Raw genomic sequence first — 24,769 nt, 5'->3', positions numbered from 1 at the left:
TCGGGTTACTGTTAGGGTTAGTATAATAAATATATTTGTTTGGTCAATTGTCGGGGGGGGGGGGGGGGGGGGGGGTCAATTTTCAAGTATTATATCACTTGCACCGTTTAGCTCCACGTGGTTTCTTAAGCTTAAATACTTAACTGTCCTGTCAAGATAAAGTAAATCACTATCACCTCTCATTCTTAATAAGTTAGTAAGCAAGCATCTGATCATTTTAAAACAGTCACCTCCCAATTTAGCAAGTTCTTACATCTATATTACAGTCTACACCCTTCAATAATGAGATAATATGTTTGGCCGGTAGAGGGTCCGCAGTAGTCCCATTACAGCATTACCTCATTACCTTAGCATTGCTGTACAGTGTACAACTACTATAAGAGTATAAGATATACAATATACATCCTTCACCAAAACTGGTTTGTCCGCTTTCTATTACTAATTTTCCGCTGAAAGTGCCACATCAGTGATCAATTAATATTGGTAAATAGCAATAATTTGAGTTATAGGTTGACCTCCCACTTAGAGCATATGTGGGAGGTCAACCTATAAATTATAGTACGAGCTATTTCCAATTCGTGAATACGAATTTCGATTAAGGTCCAACTTATTAAGTGTCACTTTAACGTGTGACAAATTTCCGATCAAATATCTCATAATCTGAAAATAACTGCATATTTAGAACTATTATATTAATTGTAATTGAAGATTCTTTCAGAATCACTTCATTCACTAAATCTTACAATGTGAACAATGAACAGGTAGAGGCACTGCAACTGAAAAAGTGCTGTCCTCACTACTTAAGAACATAGCAATCTAATCTAAAAATGGCAACCTAAGAACTGAAGTTAAGCAAACAGTTATTTTCCAATAATCGGTTTTTATATTGTACTTTTATATTCAAACTTATCATAGACCCCGTGTTGGTAACAGTGGATAATATGCAGTGGCGAAACGTACCTAAGAGGCCGCAGCTGCACCCCCCCCCATCCCCTTCCGCATAGCAGGGGTTGCCGGAGTGTCGGGCGGTCGTTTCGCCACTGACTAGTGACTGCATGTATAAAAGTATAAACTATAGAGCCATGTAGGCATGTAGCATTCTGTACTTCTGTAGCTTTGCACAAACCAAGTCTCAGTCCTACACCCTACCTAGTAATAAGGTTATACGATCATTACAGTATTCCACATTGTACACTCAAATTATCCAAAACCCCTGCCAATATAGGTTTAATCACGCCACAAGTTGATTCAAATTATCTCAACTTACGCAGGATTTGCGTTAAATCTGCAGCATTCGACTTTATATTTAACGGAAAACCTGCCAAAATAGAGCAAACCTGCCGAGAGTAGGTGAAAGGTGAGGCAGGTTTTGTGTTAATTTTGCAGGCTTTTCTATAAATCAACAACTCGATTAAATAATTACGTGAGATAAATCTCTGCACGAATACGATAAATAGGCAGGTTTTCGGTTAATTTTGCAGGAATCATTTTAAGACTTCAAATTGATTATCAGTCTTAATGTAAAACCTGCCAAATTAGGTGGCAGGTGGCAATGGCTGGAAGGGGCCTTACCTAGTCGAATAAAGCGAGTGAAGAGGCTCTGTTCTGAAGAGACCTACCTAGTCTAATAAAGCGAGTGAAGAGACCTACCTAGTCGAATAAAGCGAGTGAAGAGGCTCTGTTCCATAATACCCTATAGGAGACCTACCTAGTCGAATAAAGCGAGTGAAGAGGCTCTGTTCCATATTGCTGTACTTCTGAAAGGCCATGTTCTTGATAACTGGGGGCAGCTGGTGATGATCCCCGATCAGGATAACTCGTTTCAACCTGGACGAATAAATTAGTATTCAAGGAGCTGTCATGGACGGAATTTTTACTCTGTTCAATGTATGTTGGTTATAACAGTATCTGAGAAAAAAAAAGTCAGTTCAAATGTCTGCCAGTCACACTGCCCCCTTACCTGTTGTGCCCATCCTCAGGCTCTTGTAGTAGGAGGGGGATGAAGGTTTCTATCTCCAGGATCTGAGCTGATTCCTCCATCAGTATGTTGTCGTATCTGCAATTTATGGTTTTAATTAAATGTGTATTTTTAAAACCTGATTTGGTAAAAATTAACTGGTACAACTGACCTGAAACTAAATTAGTAACTGTAAATATGTTGATACTTGATGTTCCTAGAAATAAGTTTGACCTGAATCCGAGTTTAACCAAGTTCCTCCTGGTGAGAGCAGCGTGAGTACAGGTCATAGCAATTATTTTAGCTTCCTTGACCAGCAGGTAGTTCGCTCTGTCCAGACCACTTCTCATTAGCTCAAACGCTCTGACGGGGAGATAATTAATTGCTAGTTAATTAGATATAATTAATTGTTAGTTAATTAGATATAATTATTTACTCACTCATCCAGGAAACCTGACATATTTAGAGATTTTGTGACGAGAAAACGTTAGTTAACAAGATTCTAATATCAATTATAATTGAAGGGGCTTCATAATTGCCAACGATATCGGAAATGTCAAAAAATTTAACTCATTACCCAACATTAAATAAGTTTTACCTGAACTCTTCTAGTTGGTCGAATATTTTTTGGATGTGTCTATAACAACCCTCTGCTTGATCCAGATCTTCTACATAGGAATCTCCTAAAATTTAAGGAATTTAAGGAATCTTCTAACATTAAACCAAAATAACTTATTTTTCTGATTAAACAGGTTCCTTATTTTGAAAATAAGGAACCTGTTAATCAGAAAAATTAATAATTTGATCTCGCATGATACCTGGTTTATCAAAAAAGTTCAAATAAGGATTCTGTAAGTCCTATAATCTATAATATGTGCTATTTCAAGTTTAGTATAGCAAAATTAAAATGGTAAAGTGAGTGGTAAAGTAAGCGGTAAAGTAAGCGGTAAAGTAAAGTGAAGTAAAGTAAAGTAAAGTAAAGTAAAGTAAAGTAAAGTAAAGTAAAGTAAAGTAAAGTAAAGTAAAGTAAAGTGAAGTAAAGTAAAGTAAAGTAAAGTAAAGTAAAGTAAAGTAAAGTAAAGTAAAGTAAAGTAAAGTAAAGTAAAGTAAAGTAAAGTCAAGTAAAGTAAAGTAAAGTAAAGTAAAGTAAAGTAAAGTAAAGTAAAGTAAAGTAAAGTAAAGTAAAGTAAAGTAAAGTAAAGTAAAGTAAAGTAAAGTAAAGTAAAGTAACACTTTCCATGCCTTTGAAGATGGGCTGAGGAGCGTTGCTAAAGTAAACATGGAAAGGAAACAGCTCTTTGACATCACAAGCCTCGTTTCCCTCCTCACTTCCGCTTTTCTGCTTCAGTCTTGTCATGAACTCATCCCATCTACTCTTTACCTGTTTTTCACTCAATTATATTATAATCGATATTCATTTTTGCAATTATATCCAAAAGTGAACGTTCGGATATATTTGACTGTACCAACTTGATTTTGAACGGTAAAAATGCCTGAAAATTAAATTCTCCATAAAAAAGGTTGTATTATATTATACCATTGTCGTGTATACAACTGGTATAATACAACCTGTGAACGCAAACGACACCACATGACTAACTAGGAGAATTACCTGATAAAGGTTAAAGTACCCGGCCGTTTCACAAGTGTACGTCACGTCACCTTGTACCCCCAAACTCTTCTGGAGTCTTCCCACCTCGTTCAGTAACTCCAACCTGGCACGTGTCAGACAAATTACAAACTAGCCGTTTTAAATTTACAAGTCATTTGGTTAAAACGTTTGTTAACATTACATGTAATTAATTTACAAGTCATTTGGTTACAAATTTTGATTACATGTAATAAATTAACTGACTTATTTGTGTGTTGCGGGCAACACTGTTGCCCTTCGTGCCCGAATGTTCTTGAATAAGCCTATAGTGTATAGTATACACTGTATACACTGTATACGGTCTATGTTATCATCTGGTTTTATATTAAACTATCACCCCTAATCTAACCAAATAATAAACTCGGTTCACAATTCCACTAACCTATGTGCTAGGATGTAGTTAACTCTGCCATACTTGCTGAAATCCTTGTCCGTCCCCAAACCTTCTTCTCCGTGACCCAACCTTGAATTAAGTGATCAATAAATTATTACTTGGGTAAAGATATAAATAAATATATATATATAAATTATTATAAAACAGGATCTTACCGACAAAAATGATTCTTAAAAATACCTTAATGCGGTAAACTGTACCCTTGAAAAAGATTTTCCCAACATCTGTTGCATGCAGCTATATCTCTAATTTCGTTCAATTCATGTTTTCCATTTGCAAATTTCTACTACTTAAATTACTTCTTAAAACCGATAACAAGTTCATTCTAGGTCTCCCCAATCTACCAATGAATAAATTATCTGATTCAATTGCAAAAGAGAGAGCCAATATCTGACTACAACCAGACCTTCAGTTGCAATCATTTAAAATAAAAATGCACTGTAGTCTCACGAAATCCACCAACATGAACATGAGTACAATAATTTCATTGGCACGTTGCCATGCTCACTGGGTTTAAATTGAAACATACCCACGATTAAAACATACCTAAGAAGATGCCGTTCGTCAATGTCCAAGTTGATGATTTTCTGGAAGAGCTGGTTAAGAGCCTGGTTACTGTGTGTTACTATCAGGGTCCGCTGGTTCGGGAAATTGTGGTAAATGTTGTTGATCACCTGCACTGCTACGTCCGTTTTTCCTGTACCTGGAAGAGGAATGGCCTTCAGAAAAACCAGATTTGTGCAAAGCGATTTAAAAGAAATATTCAACAACGTTTGGCACAATTTATTAAGATTCTGAGACGATTCCTATAAAAAATCATCAGACTACTCACCAGGAGGTCCAACGACCATTGTTAAACCAGGATTACAACCGGCCTTGATGGCCTCTATTTGTGTAGGAGTGAATCTGACGCTGTTCTCTTTGGGTTTGTTGTAAGGGTAAGGGCCGGGGTTGGGTAGGGTGTACGGGATCACTTCCAGGCCGGCTCCTTTTTCTGGGTATTGAGAAGTTTGTGAGTAGTTTATTGGTACAGTAAGTTGTTTGTATTGAGGTAGGATTCCAAGACGGAAAAAATTTGAAACCGTGTGAATAAAAATACTTTAGAACGCAATTACAATCGGAAGATTAGCTAGTTCAACAAGCTGAAAGATAAAAACCAGGAAAGTGGATTTTGAATGGTTTGATCTGTTTCTCGGGAGCTGCATCACACTTAATCTCCGATCCTAAGAAGTTCTCCAGTAGGTGCTCCGCGTCCAAGAATGTATCATTGAAATCTATCGTCCTTAAAAGAATATTAAGTTAAGTGTTGTTAAACATTCATATCTGCAGTATGAATATGTTATACAGAATGTTTATAAACGAATGTCGTGATTTCAAATGATCATGATTTGTAATGTTTAAAGAAACATTACAAATCATGATTAATAATTAATTAATTAATTAATAATGTGATTAATTTCAATATCCAGTTTCATACTCAGTTTTATTGGGCATCTTAGAGTAGTGAGCTTCCCCCGGATCCCCATAACCCAGGAAGATGTCATGAAGCCAGGCAGGAACCACACATTCCGTATTGATCATGTCCCGGATAGTTTCCAACACTGCCTTGAAGTTGTTCTCCTTGGGCTTTCGTCTCATTATCAAGTTGAAGGTTTCGTATACATCTTCCGATCCTTTTATCGTCTTTTCCATGTCAAACTGGAAACAGAGATCGATTAAGTTACAGGCAGAGTAACAGATTTTTCGCATAATATCTCTTGTAGAGAATTTGATGGTCAACGCAAATTGAAATCAGATAAACACACTTGAAAGACATACCTGGTATTGGTTGACATCCAGATACAGTCTGACAGTCCTCATTCTCGTCTTGTAGTCAGGTTTCTCAAATCCCTCAGCTACCACTCTCCCCTCCTCGTCCAGATACCCCTCCACCTCGCACCCTCTCAGATAGCGTAGCCTTACCTGTGGTGTTGTGTTATCTTTGGTGGTATATTGGTGGAAATATCATATTTTCCCCGAAAATCCTCTGTTTTCGTACGTTGCAAGGGTTTTGGGTTAGTATTTAAGAGTAACTGTTATTCAGAAGCTTCTAGAATATCAAATAAAAATGTACCTGTTCTAGGAAGGGTTTTCTGGAGCTGTAAGTAGGTGAAGTAGACAAAGCATCGATAGTCAGAAGGAAACAAACGTCATGTTTTCTCAGCGAGTCCCATTCGGTGGCAATGTTCCGTCTGAAAATGTTCGTGTGAGAATTATAGAAGTTATTTAAAACACTATCCCTGGACCCTGGCGTGTAAAACTGCACATTTGATTCGTAGGCTGGTATTTCCACTGTCATATCAAAGCTTCTCGCAGAACGTTCAATCTACTTGCCCACTAAAATCTATAAATACCCGGGGAAATTAGTACGTGCATTTAGATCGCGCAAAAATTTGGACCACATAATCATGATTTTGTCGCCGCGCCGTTCACCAGAAGACGTTTCCCTGAATTTTGTAGTGGATTTTGTAGTGGATTTTGCGCGCCGAACGTACGTTACAATATTTATCATTGTAGAATCTACGACGCTAGAAGTCAAAAGTCTCAATAAACTGCTCGTATTTATACTTTTGTAGACACTGAGATATAGAAATCTAATTTACACATCCAAACCCATTCAGGCCGCCCATCCAAAATAGCTTGAAATCTGTAACAAATCCCTAAAAATCCAGAGTAATTATCTTTACCCCTAGGCCCAGAAGGGGATTTGTGTTGCTGAGTATTTGAAAAATGTTTTGATGGTTAAATAAGTAGTACATATCCCGAACAACTAAACAAAGACCAAGTTTTAAGCTCTTGAACCACTCAAGCCACTCCCAGAGGCCACGCCCATCCCAAAATTACCGAAATCCAGCTAAAATCCGGACTTTAAAATCTTTACCCCTGTAGTGCTTTTATGTTCCGGGGTAGGTTGGACATGTTTTAGTTTAAAAATGGGTTCTACCTGTCCCAAACCATGATAAAAATCAAGTTTCGACCTCTCAACCCACTCAAGCCACTCCCAGGGGCCACGCCCATCCCAAAATTACCGAAATCCAGCTAAAATCCAGACTTTAAAATCTTTACCCCTGTAGTGCTTTTATGTTCCGGGGTAGGTGGGACATGTTTTAGTTTAAAAATGGGTTCTGCCTGTCCCAAACCATCATAAAAATCAAGTTTCGACCTCTCAACCCACTCAGGCCACTCTCAGGGGCCACGCCCATCCCAAAATGACCGAAATCCAGCTAAAATCCAGACTTTAAAATCTTTACCCCTGTAGTGCTTTTATGTTCCGGGGTAGGTGGGACATGTTTTAGTTTAAAAATGGGTTCCACCTGTCCCAAACCATGATAAAAATCAAGTTTCGACCTCTCAACCCACTCAGGCCACTCCCAGGGGCCACGCCCATCCCAAAATTACCGAAATCCAGCTAAAATCCAGACTTTAAAATCTTTACCCCTGTAGTGCTTTTATGTTCCGGGGTAGGTGGGACATGTTTTAGTTTAAAAATGGGTTCTACCTGTCCCAAACCATGATAAAAATCAAGTTTCGACCTCTCAACCCACTCAGGCCACTCCCAGGGGCCACGCCTATCCCAAAATTACAGAAATCCAGCTAAAATCCAGACTTTAAAATCTTTACCCCTGTAGTGCTTTTATGTTCCGGGGTAGGTGGGACATGTTTTAGTTTAAAAATGGGTTCTACCTGTCCCAAACCATGATAAAAATCAAGTTTCGACCTCTCAACCCACTCAGGCCACTCCCAGGGGCCACGCCCATCCCAAAATTACCGAAATACAGCTAAAATCCAGACTTTAAAATCTTTACCCCTGTAGTGCTTTTATGTTCCGGGGTAGGTGGGACATGTTTTAGTTTTAAAATGGGTTCTACCTGTCCCAAACCATGATAAAAATCAAGTTTCGACCTCTCAACCCACTCAGGCCACTCCCAGGGGCCACGCCCATCCCAAAATTACCGAAATCCAGCTAAAATCCAGACTTTAAAATCTTTACCCCTGTAGTGCTTTTATGTTCCGGGGTAGGTGGGACATGTTTCAGTTTAAAAATGGGTTCTACCTGTCCCAAACCATCATAAAAATCAAGTTTCGACCTCTCGGGCCACTCCCAGGGGCCACGCCCATCCCAAAATTACCGAAATCCAGCTAAAATCCAGACTTTAAAATCTTTACCCCTGTAGTGCTTTTATGTTCCGGGGTAGGTGGGACATGTTTTAGTTTTAAAATGGGTTCTACCTGTCCCAAACCATGATAAAAATCAAGTTTCGACCTCTCAACCCACTCAGGCCACTCCCAGGGGCCACGCCCATCCCAAAATTACCGAAATCCAGCTAAAATCCAGACTTTAAAATCTTTACCCCTGTAGTGCTTTTATGTTCCGGGGTAGGTGGGACATGTTTTAGTTTAAAAATGGGTTCTGCCTGTCCCAAACCATCATAAAAATCAAGTTTCGACCTCTCAACCCACTCGGGCCACTCCCAGGGGCCACGCCCATCCCAAAATTACCGAAATCCAGCTAAAATCCAGACTTTAAAATCTTTACCCCTGTAGTGCTTTTATGTTCCGGGGTAGGTGGGACATGTTTTAGTTTAAAAATGGGTTCTACCTGTCCCAAACCATGATAAAAATCAAGTTTCGACCTCTCAACCCACTCAGGCCACTCCCAGGGGCCACGCCTATCCCAAAATTACAGAAATCCAGCTAAAATCCAGACTTTAAAATCTTTACCCCTGTAGTGCTTTTATGTTCCGGGGTAGGTGGGACATGTTTTAGTTTAAAAATGGGTTCTACCTGTCCCAAACCATGATAAAAATCAAGTTTCGACCTCTCAACCCACTCAGGCCACTCCCAGGGGCCACGCCCATCCCAAAATTACCGAAATACAGCTAAAATCCAGACTTTAAAATCTTTACCCCTGTAGTGCTTTTATGTTCCGGGGTAGGTGGGACATGTTTTAGTTTTAAAATGGGTTCTACCTGTCCCAAACCATGATAAAAATCAAGTTTCGACCTCTCAACCCACTCAGGCCACTCCCAGGGGCCACGCCCATCCCAAAATTACCGAGATCCAGCTAAAATCCAGACTTTAAAATCTTTACCCCTGTAGTGCTTTTATGTTCCGGGGTAGGTGGGACATGTTTCAGTTTAAAAATGGGTTCTACCTGTCCCAAACCATCATAAAAATCAAGTTTCGACCTCTCAACCCACTCAGGCCACTCCCAGGGGCCACGCCCATCCCAAAATTACCGAAATCCAGCTAAAATCCAGACTTTAAAATCTTTACCCCTGTAGTGCTTTTATGTTCCGGGGTAGGTGGGACATGTTTTAGTTTTAAAATGGGTTCTACCTGTCCCAAACCATGATAAAAATCAAGTTTCGACCTCTCAACCCACTCAGGCCACTCCCAGGGGCCACGCCCATCCCAAAATTACCGAAATCCAGCTAAAATCCAGACTTTAAAATCTTTACCCCTGTAGTGTTTTTATGTTCCGGGGTATAGTAGGTGGGACATGTTTTAGTTTAAAAATGGATTCTACCTGTCCCAAACCATCATAAAAATCAAGTTTCGACCTCTCAGCCCACTCAGGCCACTCCCAGGGGCCACGCCCATTCCAAAATTACCGAAAGTGCTTTTATGTTCCGGGGTAAAATCAAATCCAGACAGAATGCGAATCTTTACGCCTGTATGCTTTAAGGGATTTATGTTCCGGGGTATTCTTTTTGGTATGACTTACGATCACCACTCATTCGAGGAATATATTAAATCAAAGAATATTCATTTTCATTTTTTTTAATGAAGGTTCATGATCGCATTTATTTGATAGTTTTGATAATCAGATCGATACGAGCCAAATTTTATAGGATCGTATTTGGCCTTTCAAATTACGTTTGATCTGAAAAATGAGAGTTGTAGCTTCTCAGATGACCGAGATACGAGGCATGACGAGTTAATCCATTACGTGTGATCAGGTGATTCGATTACCTGTTCAGGTGATTAGATGGCCCCGTCAAATTGCAAGGGAACCCAATTAAGGTGACCTATCAGATAATCACCCAATCAATTTTGTTAACGAGATACATTAAATGCTTGATAAATTCGTCATTTCAAATACGTTTAGCCTCAATTTTTCAGATCAGATGCAACAATTAATTATCTGCAGTAATCTGAAATAAATGGGCGTCTAGCATGTCCGGAAAGAACAATATAGGTGATTTAATATTATATGGGCGTAGTCTAAGTATTCAAATTTTCAACATTGGCGACGGAATCTTCGAATGAGTAGTTACAGCATGCCATCTGCAAAGTTGCAGGTCCATAATATGAAACACAGTGGTGGTATAAGAGTCCAGGGGTGTAGGAATGATTTTCTTCATGGGGGGGCAAAATTCTAAATATTTTTTTGCGCTTCGCGCCAAAGCCTGAACTTCGAGGGTAAGGACAAAAGGAAATTGCAGCATGTGCAGTATCGCGATTTTTCACGTTTGCCGCGACAAATCCCGATTTTTCAGATCCTGGCCTCACGACAAATCGTGATTTTTTCAGTTCTCCGCGTCAAATTGCGCATTTTCCTTTAAATCTGAGGACCAAATTCGCGTATTTTCCTTCAAATCTGTGGGCCAAATATCACGTTTTCTATAATTAGTATATGAAACCAATCAGTATCACATCCACAACCTACCGAATGAAAGGTACGGACTTCAAAAAACCTAAAACAATATTTTCGGCTCATAATGATCAGGGTAGTCATTCTCGATACGTACCTCTGAAAGCAGAGCTCCCGCTTCCGAGCTCGTATTGCGAAGGGGAGGCCTGCCATCCGAAATCGCATTACAAAGGGGATCCCTCGAGTCCAAAATCGTGAATCGAACTTCGAAAACCGAAAAAAATATTTTTGGCTCATAATGAATGATCAGGGTAGCATGAAACATGAACAAAAGTAGTTTCCAAGAAAACTTTGAAAATTTTTGACTTAGAAAATTTTCGGTCCGAGTCATTCTCGATAAGTACCTCTGAAATCAGAGCTCCCGCTTCCGAGCTCGTATTGCGAAGGGGAGGCCTGCCTTCCGAGATCGCATTACAAAGGGGATCCCTCGAGTCCAAAATCGTGTATCGAACTTCGAAAACCGAAAAAATATTTTTGGCTCATAATGATCAGGGTAGCATAAAACATGAACAAAAGTAGTTTCCAAGAAAACTTTGAAAATTTTTGACTTAGAAAATTTTCGGTCCGAGTCATTCTCGATACGTACCTCTGAATGCAGTGCTCCCGCTTCCGAGCTCGTATTGCGAAGGGGAGGCCTGCCTTCCGAGATCGCATTACAAAGGGGATCCCTCGAGTCCAAAATCGTGTATCGAACTTCGAAAACCGAAAAAAATATTTTTGGCTCATAATGATCAGGGTAGTCATTCTCGATACGTACCTCTGAAAGCAGAGCTCCCGCTTCCGAGCTCGTATTGCGAAGGGGAGGCCTGCCATCCGAAATCGCATTTCAAAGGGGATCCCTCGAGTCCAAAATCGTGAATCGAACTTCGAAAACCGAAAAAAATATTTTTGGCTCATAATGAATGATCAGGGTAGCATAAAACATGAACAAAAGTAGTTTCCAAGAAAACTTTGAAAATTTTTGACTTAGAAAATTTTCGGTCCGAGTCATTCTCGATAAGTACCTCTGAAATCAGAGCTCCCGCTTCCGAGCTCGTATTGCGAAGGGGAGGCCTGCCTTCCGAGATCGCATTACAAAGGGGATCCCTCGAGTCCAAAATCGTGTATCGAACTTCAAAAACCGAAAAAATATTTTTGGCTCATAATGATCAGGGTAGCATAAAACATGAACAAAAGTAGTTTCCAAGAAAACTTTGAAAATTTTTGACTTAAAAGATTTTTGACTTCTAAAATTTTCGGGAAAAAAATTGTTTTCCCAAAAATTTTTAGAAACCTAAATTAAAAAGTTGGCCCTTTTTGGCCCCTTCCCCAGATTTCATGGGGGGGGGGCGATGGCCCCCTGCCCCCCGCTTCCTACACCCCTGTATAAGACTCAACGTATGTAACGTTTGTTTTGCCCTACCCAACTTCCTCTCTTCCTGTAGCTATTCTGGGTTAGGCGTGGCCCCTGGGAGTGGCCTGAGTGGGTTGAGAGGTCGAAACTTGATTTTTATGATGGTTTGGGACAGGCAGAACCCATTTTTAAACTAAAACATGTCCCACCTACCCCGGAACATAAAAGCACTACAGGGGTAAAGATTTTAAAGTCTGGATTTAGCTGGAATTTCGGTCATTTTGGGATGGGCGTGGCCCCTGGGAGTGGTCCGAGTGGGTTGAGAGGTCGAAACTTGATTTTTATGATGGTTTGGGACAGGCAGAACCCATTTTTAAACTAAAACATGTCCCACCTACCCCGGAACATAAAAGCACTACAGGGGTAAAGATTTTAAAGTCTGGATTTAGCTGGATTTCGGTCATTTTGGGATGGGCGTGGCCCCTGGGAGTGGCCCGAGTGGGTTGAGAGGTCGAAACTTGATTTTTATGATGGTTTGGGACAGGCAGAACCCATTTTTAAACTAAAACATGTCCCACCTACCCCGGAACATAAAAGCACTACAGGGGTAAAGATTTTAAAGTCTGGATTTAGCTGGATTTCGGTCATTTTGGGATGGGCGTGGCCCCTGGGAGTGGCCCGAGTGGGTTGAGAGGTCGAAACTTGATTTTTATGATGGTTTGGGACAGGCAGAACCCATTTTAAACTAAAACATGTCCCACCTACCCCGGAACATAAAAGCACTACAGGGGTAAAGATTTTAAAGTCTGGATTTAGCTGGATTTCGGTCATTTTGGGATGGGCGTGGCCCCTGGGAGTGGCCCGAGTGGGTTGAGAGGTCGAAACTTGATTTTTATGATGGTTTGGGACAGGCAGAACCCATTTTTAAACTAAAACATGTCCCACCTACCCCGGAACATAAAAGCACTACAGGGGTAAAGATTTTAAAGTCTGGATTTAGCTGGATTTCGGTCATTTTGGGATGGGCGTGGCCCCTGGGAGTGGCCCGAGTGGGTTGAGAGGTCGAAACTTGATTTTTATGATGGTTTGGGACAGGCAGAACCCATTTTTAAACTAAAACATGTCCCACCTACCCCGGAACATAAAAGCACTACAGGGGTAAAGATTTTAAAGTCTGGATTTAGCTGGATTTCGGTCATTTTGGGATGGGCGTGGCCCCTGGGAGTGGCCCGAGTGGGTTGAGAGGTCGAAACTTGATTTTTATGATGGTTTGGGACAGGCAGAACCCATTTTTAAACTAAAACATGTCCCACCTACCCCGGAACATAAAAGCACTACAGGGGTAAAGATTTTAAAGTCTGGATTTAGCTGGATTTCGGTCATTTTGGGATGGGCGTGGCCCCTGGGAGTGGCCCGAGTGGGTTGAGAGGTCGAAACTTGATTTTTATGATGGTTTGGGACAGGCAGAACCTATTTTTAAACTAAAATATGTCCCACCTACCCCGGAACATAAAAGCACTACAGGGGTAAAGATTTTAAAGTCTGGATTTAGCTGGATTTCGGTCATTTTGGGATGGGCGTGGCCCCTGGGAGTGGCCCGAGTGGGTTGAGAGGTCGAAACTTGATTTTTATGATGGTTTGGGACAGGCAGAACCCATTTTTAAACTAAAACATGTCCCACCTACCCCGGAACATAAAAGCACTACAGGGGTAAAGATTTTAAAGTCTGGATTTAGCTGGATTTCGGTCATTTTGGGATGGGCGTGGCCCCTGGGAGTGGCCCGAGTGGGTTGAGAGGTCGAAACTTGATTTTTATGATGGTTTGGGACAGGCAGAACCCATTTTTAAACTAAAACATGTCCCACCTACCCCGGAACATAAAAGCACTACAGGGGTAAAGATTTTAAAGTCTGGATTTAGCTGGATTTCGGTCATTTTGGGATGGGCGTGGCCCCTGGGAGTGGCCCGAGTGGGTTGAGAGGTCGAAACTTGATTTTTATGATGGTTTGGGACAGGCAGAACCCATTTTTAAACTAAAACGTGTCCCACCTACCCCGGAACATAAAAGCACTACAGGGGTAAAGATTTTAAAGTCTGGATTTAGCTGGATTTCGGTCATTTTGGGATGGGCGTGGCCCCTGGGAGTGGCCCGGGGGTTTAGGGTCAAAACTTGATTTTTTGTGGTTTGGGAAGGCGCCCCATTTTCAAAAATATGTTATTAAGAAGGCGTCGATTTCTCGGTTATTTTTGAGCTTTCGTTCAGAAAATAATTCGGGGGGTTACAACAAGAAGGCGTTACAAGTGTTACCAAGCCTTATATAATACAAAATTATTATCACCTCATCAGCCTGCTTAACATGTGCTCACTATTAATGTAAACAAAACAATGATCACCTCCCCACCAGTATCCACTCTATTGTTGGGGGGGGGGGGGGGGTCAACCTAATTTTACCCTTGAGGCCAGCCAAAAAAAGGCAAATTTGGGATGAGGTAAAATGCGGTAAATGAGGTAAAAAAATCTAGTTTTCTAAGCCTTGTTTAGAGACAAAAAAAGGTTAATTCGAAGTCATTAACTATAATTCGATGCTGTGCATGGTCTACCATGATATTTAATTTGGTTATTTAGGGTGATGTGGTCCCTGGGAAGGGGCATTCCCAATTTACCTATAATCTCCAAACTTGGGGTAAAAAAAACTTCGCATTATAATTATTATTTATGAATAGAAAATTGAACATTCAATTCCATGATCCATTAGAAAATTGTTAAATGAGCACTTGTAAGTTTTGTAAAAGAGAATTTAGCAATAAAACTTTAGTGTCACTTTGGCAGTTGCCAATTTATGGGAGATAATTCCGCATGCATGACATGGACCATTTAATAATATTTAGTTTTGATTATATTGCGATTATCGAGTCACTCTTGAAACAAAATTGTGTCTAACTAGACCATATGTAAACAACAGTTGTGCATGGAACTGGATTGGATATCTACAATCTACATGATTTTAGTCGAAAATTGCATAGTAAAGGTCATTCATTATAAATTACTAGATGAATATAAACTCATACTTCATACAAATTCTTAGTTTCTTATGTACTTGTTCAATGTCATGATTCGCGGTAGTATAAGGGCGGTTCAACCACACAAAACCACTTTTCGTTCAATAATTAGATATCACCTCTAATTAGTTGCTTCTATAGGATCAGGATCGGCTACCGGAAACTGACCCCATTTGGGAACTTTTCCTAGACAGGGTAGCTTGGGAAATTAAATTTTAACCCAATAGTATGCCTAATTAACTTTGAAACGACATACTGAATCCCAATCGTCACTAGAAATAACTACAGATTCGGAAAAAGTGGTTGGAACAGACTTTGTTGCTCGTGATCTTCTTTGGACAATTCTTGCGAGGGACTCTAGTTTGGTTGTTCCACGTTGATGTCGGGTGGGCATTTCGGTGAGGAGGTTTTATGTCGTTGTGAGAGGTGTTGGTCGGCAGCTTTCCGCTTTCGCAGCTACTATGTTGCAGGGTCTTGGGAATTGAGGTTTGGCTCCGCTGGCCAAGGACTGATTCCTTGGTCAAGATTTCACTTGAAGCAGGGACATTTCTTGATTCTGTACTTCTGGCATCTCGATGAGGTAGTAGGGTATCCCGAACATTTTTCTCGGGTGCATAGAGGAATCCGTCTGTGTCCAGAAGTAAATTGAGCTCCCTTTGTCCGTTGGATGTACTTGCTAAGGACAACCCATGATAATCGTACTGTGAACACCATGATTCGATACTGTACCACATTCTCTTCCTTATGTATTGATTCGATTGGTTAATAAAGCGTTACTTAATAGGATGACAAGTCTCAAGGGTTACCTTTCGATCGCGATATCTGATTCTAACAAGCTTACCTGTTCGGCTGTTCACGGAAAGCGTGCCAAAAAGGGGATACGATTCACTGCTTCCTCAAGCATCGAGATCCAACCTGACAGGCCTCCCAATGCATACAGATGGACACAAGATCTGAGCCAAGTAACTGAAAAAACCACGTAACGAAAAATGCAGGACTCTCTTACCGAAAAAAAGGCTTCTGACAAGAGGAAGATGGAGACGTTGCCAACACTCATTTCTATCTAGTACGGACTATGAGACATGAGGATGAGGAGCAATGAACCACTTTTATTGGCCAGTGCCCGCCGAAATGGTCAACTAGGAGGATACTTTGACTCCTTCTACCTTAGTATGTGACAGGCATAGTGGCTAAGTTTCACCACCACTTTTGGGTTTTCGGTCATTTTGGGATGGGCGTGGCCCCTGGGAGTGGCCCGAGTGGGTTGAGAGGTCGAAACTTGATTTTTATGATGGTTTGGGACAGGCAGAACCCATTTTTAAACTAAAAGATGTCCCACCTACCCCGGAACATAAAAGCACTACAGGGGTAAAGATTTTAAAGTCTGGATTTAGCTGGATTTCGGTCATTTTGGGATGGGCGTGGCCCCTGGGAGTGGCCCGAGTGGGTTGAGAGGTCGAAACTTGATTTTTATGATGGTTTGGGACAGGCAGAACCCATTTTTAAACTAAAACATGTTCCACCTACCCCGGAACATAAAAGCACTACAGGGGTGAAAAGCACTACAAATCCACTACAAAAATCAAGGAAACGTGCTCTCGCCGTTCAAAACAGACGCCGAAATTGCCACATTTGTCCCACTCAATACTACGTGATGTCGTTGCTGTATATCATTCGGCTCAGAGATAAAGAGAATCTCTAATCTTGGCAATAAAATAAGAAACACTAAAAAACCCTAGATAATATACCTGATATCAAGGTTGATTGTGGCATCAGCTCTGACTCGTGAAGGATGGTTCTTTCCCACGTGTGGTTTGGCGACCTAGCACAGTATTCTGTGAGTCTGCAACCCCCCGCGAAGGGGGTGCGTTTCAATGTGTTCAACAGAGTTCTTAAATTAATAAATAATAACACTGACTTTATTTAAAATAATCACATTCAACTTAAGAAAATGCTGCGATCCTTCCAATATTAGGACAATGAGATTGGTTTGATTATCATACCTCTACGACAGTAAACTTTGCGACAGGCAGCGCCATTCGGGCCCACCCAGAGAATTGGGTCGACTGGTCGGATGTTAGAAACGGGCACAATCTCAAAACTGCATCTTCTACGTCCTGAATAGAGACGAATTTAACAAATCCGCTCCTGTTAACTTTTATTTAATTCTTGCAAAGCAGAATTCGAGCAGTTAAACTTCGAGCAGTCTCAACTTCTGTAATTTGTTGGAAGTGATTATAAAAATTGATTACATTTTATTCCTATTTTACCTGTCTGATTTCATACATAGTTTCCAATCTGAACAAGTTGAAGTTTCTCAGCAAATAATCGTGGAGCGTTAAAAACTGAAGGTTCAGTTTAGGTAGAGCCAAGCAGCCCTCACCGGAGAAAAACTCGTTTGGGACAACATTCTCGTCCCATAGAATCTGCAAATGTTGGTTTGTTAAAATTATAAAATGTTAAAACTATTTTACACTTTACAGCTGTTGCATTCTTTAGAAAATACTGAACTTGTTAAACCTTAACAAATTCAGAAGGAGCGATTTCTTGCGAACTTTAGCTGTCGAACTAGAGTACATGTCGAACTAAAGTACGTGAATATTATATTTATTTACAATGTATACTGTAGTATGCATTGTAAATAAATAAAAGTAGACTTTTCTTGGGGATTATTTACTATGAGAATTACAATGTCCATTAAAGCCAGTATAATTAGAATTTAATCACTACACTAAAACCAAGTGGTGGACTAATTAAAAACAGTGCGCTAACCTCCTCAGTAGGATAGAGGGGCATAGCATTAATCTCATCCATCTGGCTCATCCTAATTAACTAATTAATTAATTAACTAATTAAAAACAGTGCGCTTTAATTAACTAATTAAAAACAGTGCGCTAACCTCTTCAGTAGGATAGAGGGGCATAGCGTTAATCTCATCCATCTGGCTCATCCTAGTCTCATGATAGGAAACAATCACCTCCAGGATAAAACTACTTTTGTGTTTTGCTTCCCCATACTGCGGTTAAAAGAAAATTCATTATTATTATATTTGTTAACTTTATCAACAATATATGATATGCATAATTTTGAGCATTATGTTGATCTCAACTGTACTTGAAACCGTGGGGCAATGAAATAGTCACGTGCTCAGATTTAATCATGAAACGCAGTCCAAAGCGTAGTGACCAATAAAATGTCCTAACTACTCACAGGTTCTAAGAGGTTGAGATGGTGAGCTAGCTCGTGAAGTCTTCTGTTGTTCAGTGACCTGAGGTACCCAGTGAGACTGTCTCTAGAATCTACCTGACTGATGTTTGCTAACGCTAACTCCTCCAGCTCCTGCAAGTTAGTTATTTGGATGATTGCCAAAGTTTTTATTTGTTAACGTATTTAAAATCAATATACGTTTAAAACTGGCATTTGTGGCAATTTGTGGCAATATGGATTTAACTAATGGTTACGGCCACGGTAACAGCGTGAAATAGTTGTTTATTTTGTAGATTCTTTTAGCTGAAATGTTTTGATTCGGATTATTTCACTTCTGCAGGGAACATTCATTAAACACCAAATAAAACAACAATTTCAATGAAGTTTCTACAAAATTAAAATTTCTTTCGTCTATCTTCTGCTTTTCACGATCACATCCCCTTCCTTTGCTTCCCCACGTTATACTCGAACATATTCAAGAAATTACCAGCAGGAAGGTAATGACAACAATAGTACACATGGTTGGTCACACCTTTAGCCTTGCTGTACTCCTGAGACCTTGCATATCCGCACCCAACATGGGTCACTCCTTTCCACACCATGCGGGTAAACTTGGCCGTTTCCGTCTGGTACACGTGCTCCTTGTAGTTGTACAACTTCTCCTCCTTGTACCATTGTCGTGCCGCGTACAGTGCGATGCGCGAATATTGTCGAATGTTGGCACCGTGGAAGGTATTTTTACCCGCATTAGGCAAGATCTGGTTCTCTATCCACCCCAATCCGGCCAGTTTTCTGCATTGTTGTGTAGCTGAGTTTTCGAGATCTATGTCCCAGTTCAGTTTTCTTGCCCGGTGATTTTTGCGAAGATGGTTATGAAAATTCAATGACGTGCGTTTTGTGGCTGAGGGGTTTATTCTGCAAGAATGACAGGACCATCGACATGTCTTGCTGATACCCTTTTCAGCACACATTGTATTCAGATCCTCTATATCATCTCCAAGCGACTCTAACAGCTCATCACATGGTTTATTACCAATTTTGAACCTCGTTTGATCAATACAATATGCACTAAGTACTGTTTGAACGAACAGCAAACAAGTTACGAGAAACAGCAGCATTTTTGTGGTTGGAATATGAGTAAAGTAGGAATGGTTGGTACGAGATGTTTTTGTTTTGTTTTAAAGTGCTGTTTGTTTTTGAAATATGAAGATTTGTTTAGACCACAGAAAATCACTGCAGAAAAGTGTCACGATATACCACATCCAAAATCTTTTCAGTGTTCGCAATATAATTTCTTTATTGATTTCCAAAATTAACCCAGAATCTCCACTAAAGAACAAATGGAACAACAGTCATGTGGCTAGTTTTTACACAGTGACAAGACCCTACCTTAAAGTGAGCGAAGCACTGTTTCTGCAAAGAGAGAACTTGATCGTAATGCTGGCTTAACATCTGAGTCTCTGTAAGCGGATTCCCTTCTAGATCGTCTATTTCGAACCTTGAGTTTTGATAGATTACTTTAATGAACCCTGATTTAGCGATTTCCTAACCCCCAAGTGGGGATTACAAAAATTAGTTGAACATCGCACAGTAATCAATTCTATCAATGAAGACAAATATTTACATTACCAAACATGGATCTGCTATCACATTTGCATTATAAAGATTAAATACCGTTTTAACAAACGTACTTGGAGTAAAATTTGACCATCTTGAGAAGCTCGCAGAACAAGTGCCCTTCCTGTTCTCGGTGCGCCAGAGTGCTTTGTGCAGAGCGCACTATAATGTGCGTGTCAAGGAGGAGAGTGTTGAAGAAGCGCCGTGTAGGCAGTTGCGCTTGGAGGTCTATACACAGCTCCAGAAATCTCTCCGCGAAATTTACCTGACATAATGATGAGGGTGACATTTTTTTAGATAATATGAGTTTGGAGATAATTTGATATTATCAAAACTACACTGGTTTCGATTAGGCATTAATATATATTATATAACCATGATAGGAATGACTGAAATCGCACTTGAATTTTATCACTTGATCTCACAAACCTCTTCCATCGTGATGAAGCCTTCAGCGGGGATCTCCTCGAGAACAGCAAAGTACTTGTGTATGAGTTTTTGAAGGAAATTGTAATCATTTTCGCGTAGTCCCCGCTCGCGCGCACCCAGCTTCTGTTCCCTCTTTTGGAGGTTATTCCACCGTTTGTTTAGACGCGGATTCTTTTCTGAACAAAGGAATGTTTTGTAGTGAGCTGACTCGCTTCAGTTTTGTCGCTAAAGGATGCTCAAATTCTGTCAATATAGAAAAATGTCTTATCCGAGACTACTAAATTGCTATAACTGAAGCCAGCTTACCGAGTAAACTTTGAAGCTTGGAGGGGAGAATGCATCTCCAAATACCAAGACTAACTGTATGCTGAATATGTGTGCGTACAATGTCTTCTTCCTGGTAATAAAACATGTCAAATTGATTGCAACTAGCATGCATTTTATGATGATTATCAAAATATGCACATTCTATACAAACGTCGTTGAAATGGCATCCATCAACACGTGGTTGACATGGTATCTATCATTTGCATTTAACAACATGATTTATTTAAGCTACTGTAATCTCAAATTACACTCACCAAGCTGTTGTAACAGTGGATCAGGAATATCAGCAGTACAGTCTGCTCCTTGAGACTGAACTGATCGTTAAATTCCTTTATCGCCTCTTTCACAGCATGGAAAAACAGCGGTACCTAATTGGATATTGAAGATTAATTCAAGGTTGTTGTAACGGTCAATTGACAAATATAAACAATATGATTTATAACATAAATATTTCTGTTAAAACCTAGTTAATTTTATACAACCTATTCTGATTAACAGCAACATTCAACAACAGTTGGATGTAAATAAATAAAGTTAAATTATTTGGTAAATATAATATGGTAAAGATTGTACCTGGACTGGGTGATCACGAAATACTTTCCACACAGGGACCTTCTGCCTGAACTTCTCGTTGATTATCATCACTATACTCATGATGTAAGCGGGTGACAGACGGCCAGGGTTAAAGTTAGGCCACAGGTACAGTTCTAGGTACTGACTGAACTCTAACAACATGATTCGTCGGATGGGAAACCTGAGGTAAAAAAAATAAATGTTTGTAAAATAACAAAACAATGCTTGTACAATAATTATATTGGGAATTTTCAATTGATAACTTATTTGTGATTTTTCTTATCCTGATAAATTCCCCAGATGTGTGCTCATCTTGAAGAATAAGGATTCAAAAGTCAAGTCTGATTACTAGTTTTGGCACAAACCTGTGTCCAATTTCTTTGTAATAGATCCTTTCGATAATTTTTTCTGAAAATTTATTTTTAGGAAGTTTTGAATGTGGTGCCCAGTATTGATTAGCAAGGGTTGTTAGAACATCTCCATGGATTTCTTGAATAGTGGGAATAACTCCAACTCTTCGCTTCCCCTGGAAATAATTTTTATCAATATATCGTAATTTGAATAATTACTATCTGTAGCTGTTAGATCAGTAATTTCTGATATTATCAACTTATTTCAAAATGAATGAATTAATAATACCTTACTCGGGAATATTATGACTGGGATAAAGTGGTGGGTTTTGGAACATTCCGCCATATTTTTCCCGGTCATTTATTTTCCCAGTCATAAATTAACCCGCTATAATATTCCCGAGTAAGGTATTTAACACAAAATCATGGATGTGAACCTAACCTTGGAAACATCAGGCTGATTTTGTCCGTCTTTATTTGGGAAGTGCTTCGCACCGCCTGTGTGTACATTACTGTCCATACTTTTGGTGAAGACAATTGTTAAACTTTTTGAAGAAATAAGGTTGATATAGCAGGTTTTTCGGCCACAAAAAGTATTTTAAATTATCATTTTAAGATGTTATTATTATTAAATCTTAGATAGCTAATAATTTAATTAATTATTAAGAGGCCCCTTAATGTGGGCAATAACATACGCTTTATTTTAAGATGATTCTACAAGCTGTGAAATAGTGCAGTCCAGCACTCGTCTAAAATTACGGATTGCGTGGTAATATAAATAGTGCAGCAAATTCAGTCTGTTACTCTGTTGATAGATTGAACGACAACAAGTGCGTGATGTAGGATCAGGGAATGGCAAAATCTTTTGCAGGAGTCCTAGTCAATTTGTCTGGAATAATAGGGTTAAAATCACAGAAAGCAAAACATAGAGACAAATATCCGAGCCACAATTACCAGTCTTCAATAAGTAGTCCAACTGTAACAAGTGCTACTCCTAGCAGGAGAAAAAATATGGATGTCAAGAGAAATGGAATGGTCTTGGAACAGAAAACTTTGTAAGGTCCTCTTAAGTTCTTGTTTCCCTAAGAATGAAGCCCGTCTTGACCTTGCAACAGTTAAACTGTGTGTGCCCTTTGACAGAACATTCTTTGACATCAGGGTCACACACATTAATTGTGACCCACAGTGGCGTAACGTTGCCTGTTGGGCGTTGGCGCCCCCCCCCCCCCCCCCCCCCGCCGAAAAGGCGCCCCCCCCCCCCCTGTTGGCGCCCCTCCCGTTTTGGTGCCCCTCCCTTAAATTTAACAAAATTAGGCGATTTTAGAGGATACGCCAGTAAAATCTCTAAAAAAGTGTGTATCTAGAGCAAAACACGCAGTTTTGCTAGTACTTTAGTTAAGTTTTCGAAATGTCCCACATTCAAACGACGATTTGGCGCCCCCCTAAGACGGCGAAAAATGGTACTTTAAAATAGTATGGAAAATGAAAATATTTCAACATTATTCATCAGGACCCATAATCACGAATGATAATTGAAGACATAATTGGGGGGGGTCAACCTCATTTTACCTCATGAGGCCAGCCAAAAAAGGCAAAATTGGGATGAGGTAAAATGAGGTAAAATGAGGTAAATAAATCTAGTTTTCTAAGCCTTTTTTTAGAGACAAAAAAGGTTTATTCGAATTCATTATACTATAATTCGAGGCTGTGCATGGTCTCCCATGATACTGAATGGTTTATTAGGCCAGGGGTAATGTGGTCCCTGGGAAGGGGCATTCCCAGTTTAACCTACTTACTCTCCAAACTTGGGGTAAATAAAATTTCGCATTATAATTATTATTTATGAAAAGAAAATTGAACATTTCAATTTCCATGATCCATTAGGATATTGTTAATAGCACTTGCTAAGTTTTGTAAAGGAATTAGCAATAACTTTAGTGTCACTTTGGCAGTTGCCAATTTATGGGGATATTTCCGCATTGCATGACATGGACCATTTAAATAATATCTTAATTTGATATTGCGATTATCGAGTCACTCTGAAACAAATTGTGTCTAACTAGACCAAATGTAAACAACAGTTGTGCATGGAACTGGATTGGATATCTACATGAATTTAGTCGAAATTGCATAGTGAAAGGTCATTTCATAATAAATTTCTCATATAAACTCATACTTCATACAATTCTAAGTTCTTATCATGTACATGTTCAATGTTCATGATTCGCTGTAGAATATAGGGCGGTTCACAAAACCACATTTCGTTCAAATAATTAGATATCACCTCTAATTAGTTGCTCTATAATAGGGTCAGGAACAACCAAAAAATTGTTTGTGTCTTTTTTACTGACTTGGGCCACGCCCATATTTTTCACCAATTTTTAACAGGTAAAATTCTCTAAATCGTCAATTTAGTCACGAAGGAGTATGGGAGGAGTTCTAAATGTGTGCTCCTCTAATATAAACAGTAGAAAATGATTAACTTTAGTCGAGGTTTCAGGTCTCTACAATGTCGGGAAGTTCCTGCAGGAATTTTCGCATTGCGCTGAAGCGCAAGATTCACTGCGCCAAAAGCGAAGGTCGTAGAGACATGAGACCTTGACTAAAGTTAACCATTTCATACCATTGCTATCAGAGTATGCCACTTTCAGAGTCCTGAACACACTCCCATATTAAACTAAATTGATATCAGTTAAAGATGATATATTTTAACAGTGTTAAAACACTGTTAGTTTTTAAAAAGTACATAATACTTCACACCAAACTAACGCACAATATGGTAATATAAAAAAGGAAGGTTTTCCTTGGATTCCAAATTCAACTTTGATTATATCCTGGCACTGATTATCATTTCTCGATTGTTATCCATTTTCCAATACAGTCAGCAAGTTCCAATTTAGGTAGACTAGGTTTTCGCATCTTCATATTATGTTCAGAAGCAGGCCAGAAGGGGTTGTTACCAGAGGAATATCTTCTTGGAACAAGGGAATTAATGAGGTCTTCATTTATTTGGGAAGTTGGTCGTTTAGCTCCGGACAGTCTATGCACGGTCCCTGCACGGTCCATACAACAACAAGAGAACACTCCATGCACAGTCCCTGCACGGTCAGTCCCTGCATAGACTGTCCGGAGCTAAACGACCAACTTGCCATTTATTTCTTCATAACTCGTCAC

General features: G+C 39.7%; 1 protein-coding gene across 1 annotated transcript in view; it reads right to left on the bottom strand.

Moving 5' to 3' along the window:
- Positions 1-22,115, bottom strand: part of LOC134819372 (RNA helicase aquarius-like) — a 35,655-nt gene extending 13,540 nt beyond the window's left edge. The window contains exons 1-26 of the mRNA XM_063829303.1: positions 22,038-22,115; positions 21,611-21,771; positions 21,246-21,426; positions 20,927-21,040; positions 20,652-20,742; positions 20,346-20,521; positions 19,991-20,181; positions 19,689-19,797; positions 18,303-18,431; positions 17,992-18,108; positions 17,363-17,518; positions 17,096-17,209; positions 16,841-16,914; positions 6,116-6,233; positions 5,821-5,964; positions 5,480-5,700; positions 5,160-5,284; positions 4,835-4,996; positions 4,549-4,705; positions 3,991-4,071; positions 3,570-3,672; positions 3,200-3,338; positions 2,556-2,640; positions 2,192-2,320; positions 1,961-2,056; positions 1,709-1,827 (exon numbers count right to left, since the gene is read on the bottom strand). Coding sequence (XP_063685373.1) covers positions 1,709-1,827; positions 1,961-2,056; positions 2,192-2,320; positions 2,556-2,640; positions 3,200-3,338; positions 3,570-3,672; positions 3,991-4,071; positions 4,549-4,705; positions 4,835-4,996; positions 5,160-5,284; positions 5,480-5,700; positions 5,821-5,964; positions 6,116-6,233; positions 16,841-16,914; positions 17,096-17,209; positions 17,363-17,518; positions 17,992-18,108; positions 18,303-18,431; positions 19,689-19,797; positions 19,991-20,181; positions 20,346-20,521; positions 20,652-20,742; positions 20,927-21,040; positions 21,246-21,426; positions 21,611-21,771; positions 22,038-22,115 — 3,370 coding nt within the window. The remainder of the gene's footprint in view (positions 1-1,708; positions 1,828-1,960; positions 2,057-2,191; positions 2,321-2,555; positions 2,641-3,199; positions 3,339-3,569; positions 3,673-3,990; positions 4,072-4,548; positions 4,706-4,834; positions 4,997-5,159; positions 5,285-5,479; positions 5,701-5,820; positions 5,965-6,115; positions 6,234-16,840; positions 16,915-17,095; positions 17,210-17,362; positions 17,519-17,991; positions 18,109-18,302; positions 18,432-19,688; positions 19,798-19,990; positions 20,182-20,345; positions 20,522-20,651; positions 20,743-20,926; positions 21,041-21,245; positions 21,427-21,610; positions 21,772-22,037) is intronic.
- Positions 22,116-24,769: the final 2,654 nt, after the last annotated feature.

This window comes from Bolinopsis microptera, chromosome 8, assembly GCF_026151205.1.
Source record: "Bolinopsis microptera isolate Bmic1 chromosome 8, MBARI_Bmic_1.0, whole genome shotgun sequence".
NCBI classification, from domain to species: Eukaryota; Metazoa; Ctenophora; class Tentaculata; order Lobata; family Bolinopsidae; genus Bolinopsis; species Bolinopsis microptera.
This window is presented reverse-complemented; position numbering and strand designations above follow the sequence as displayed.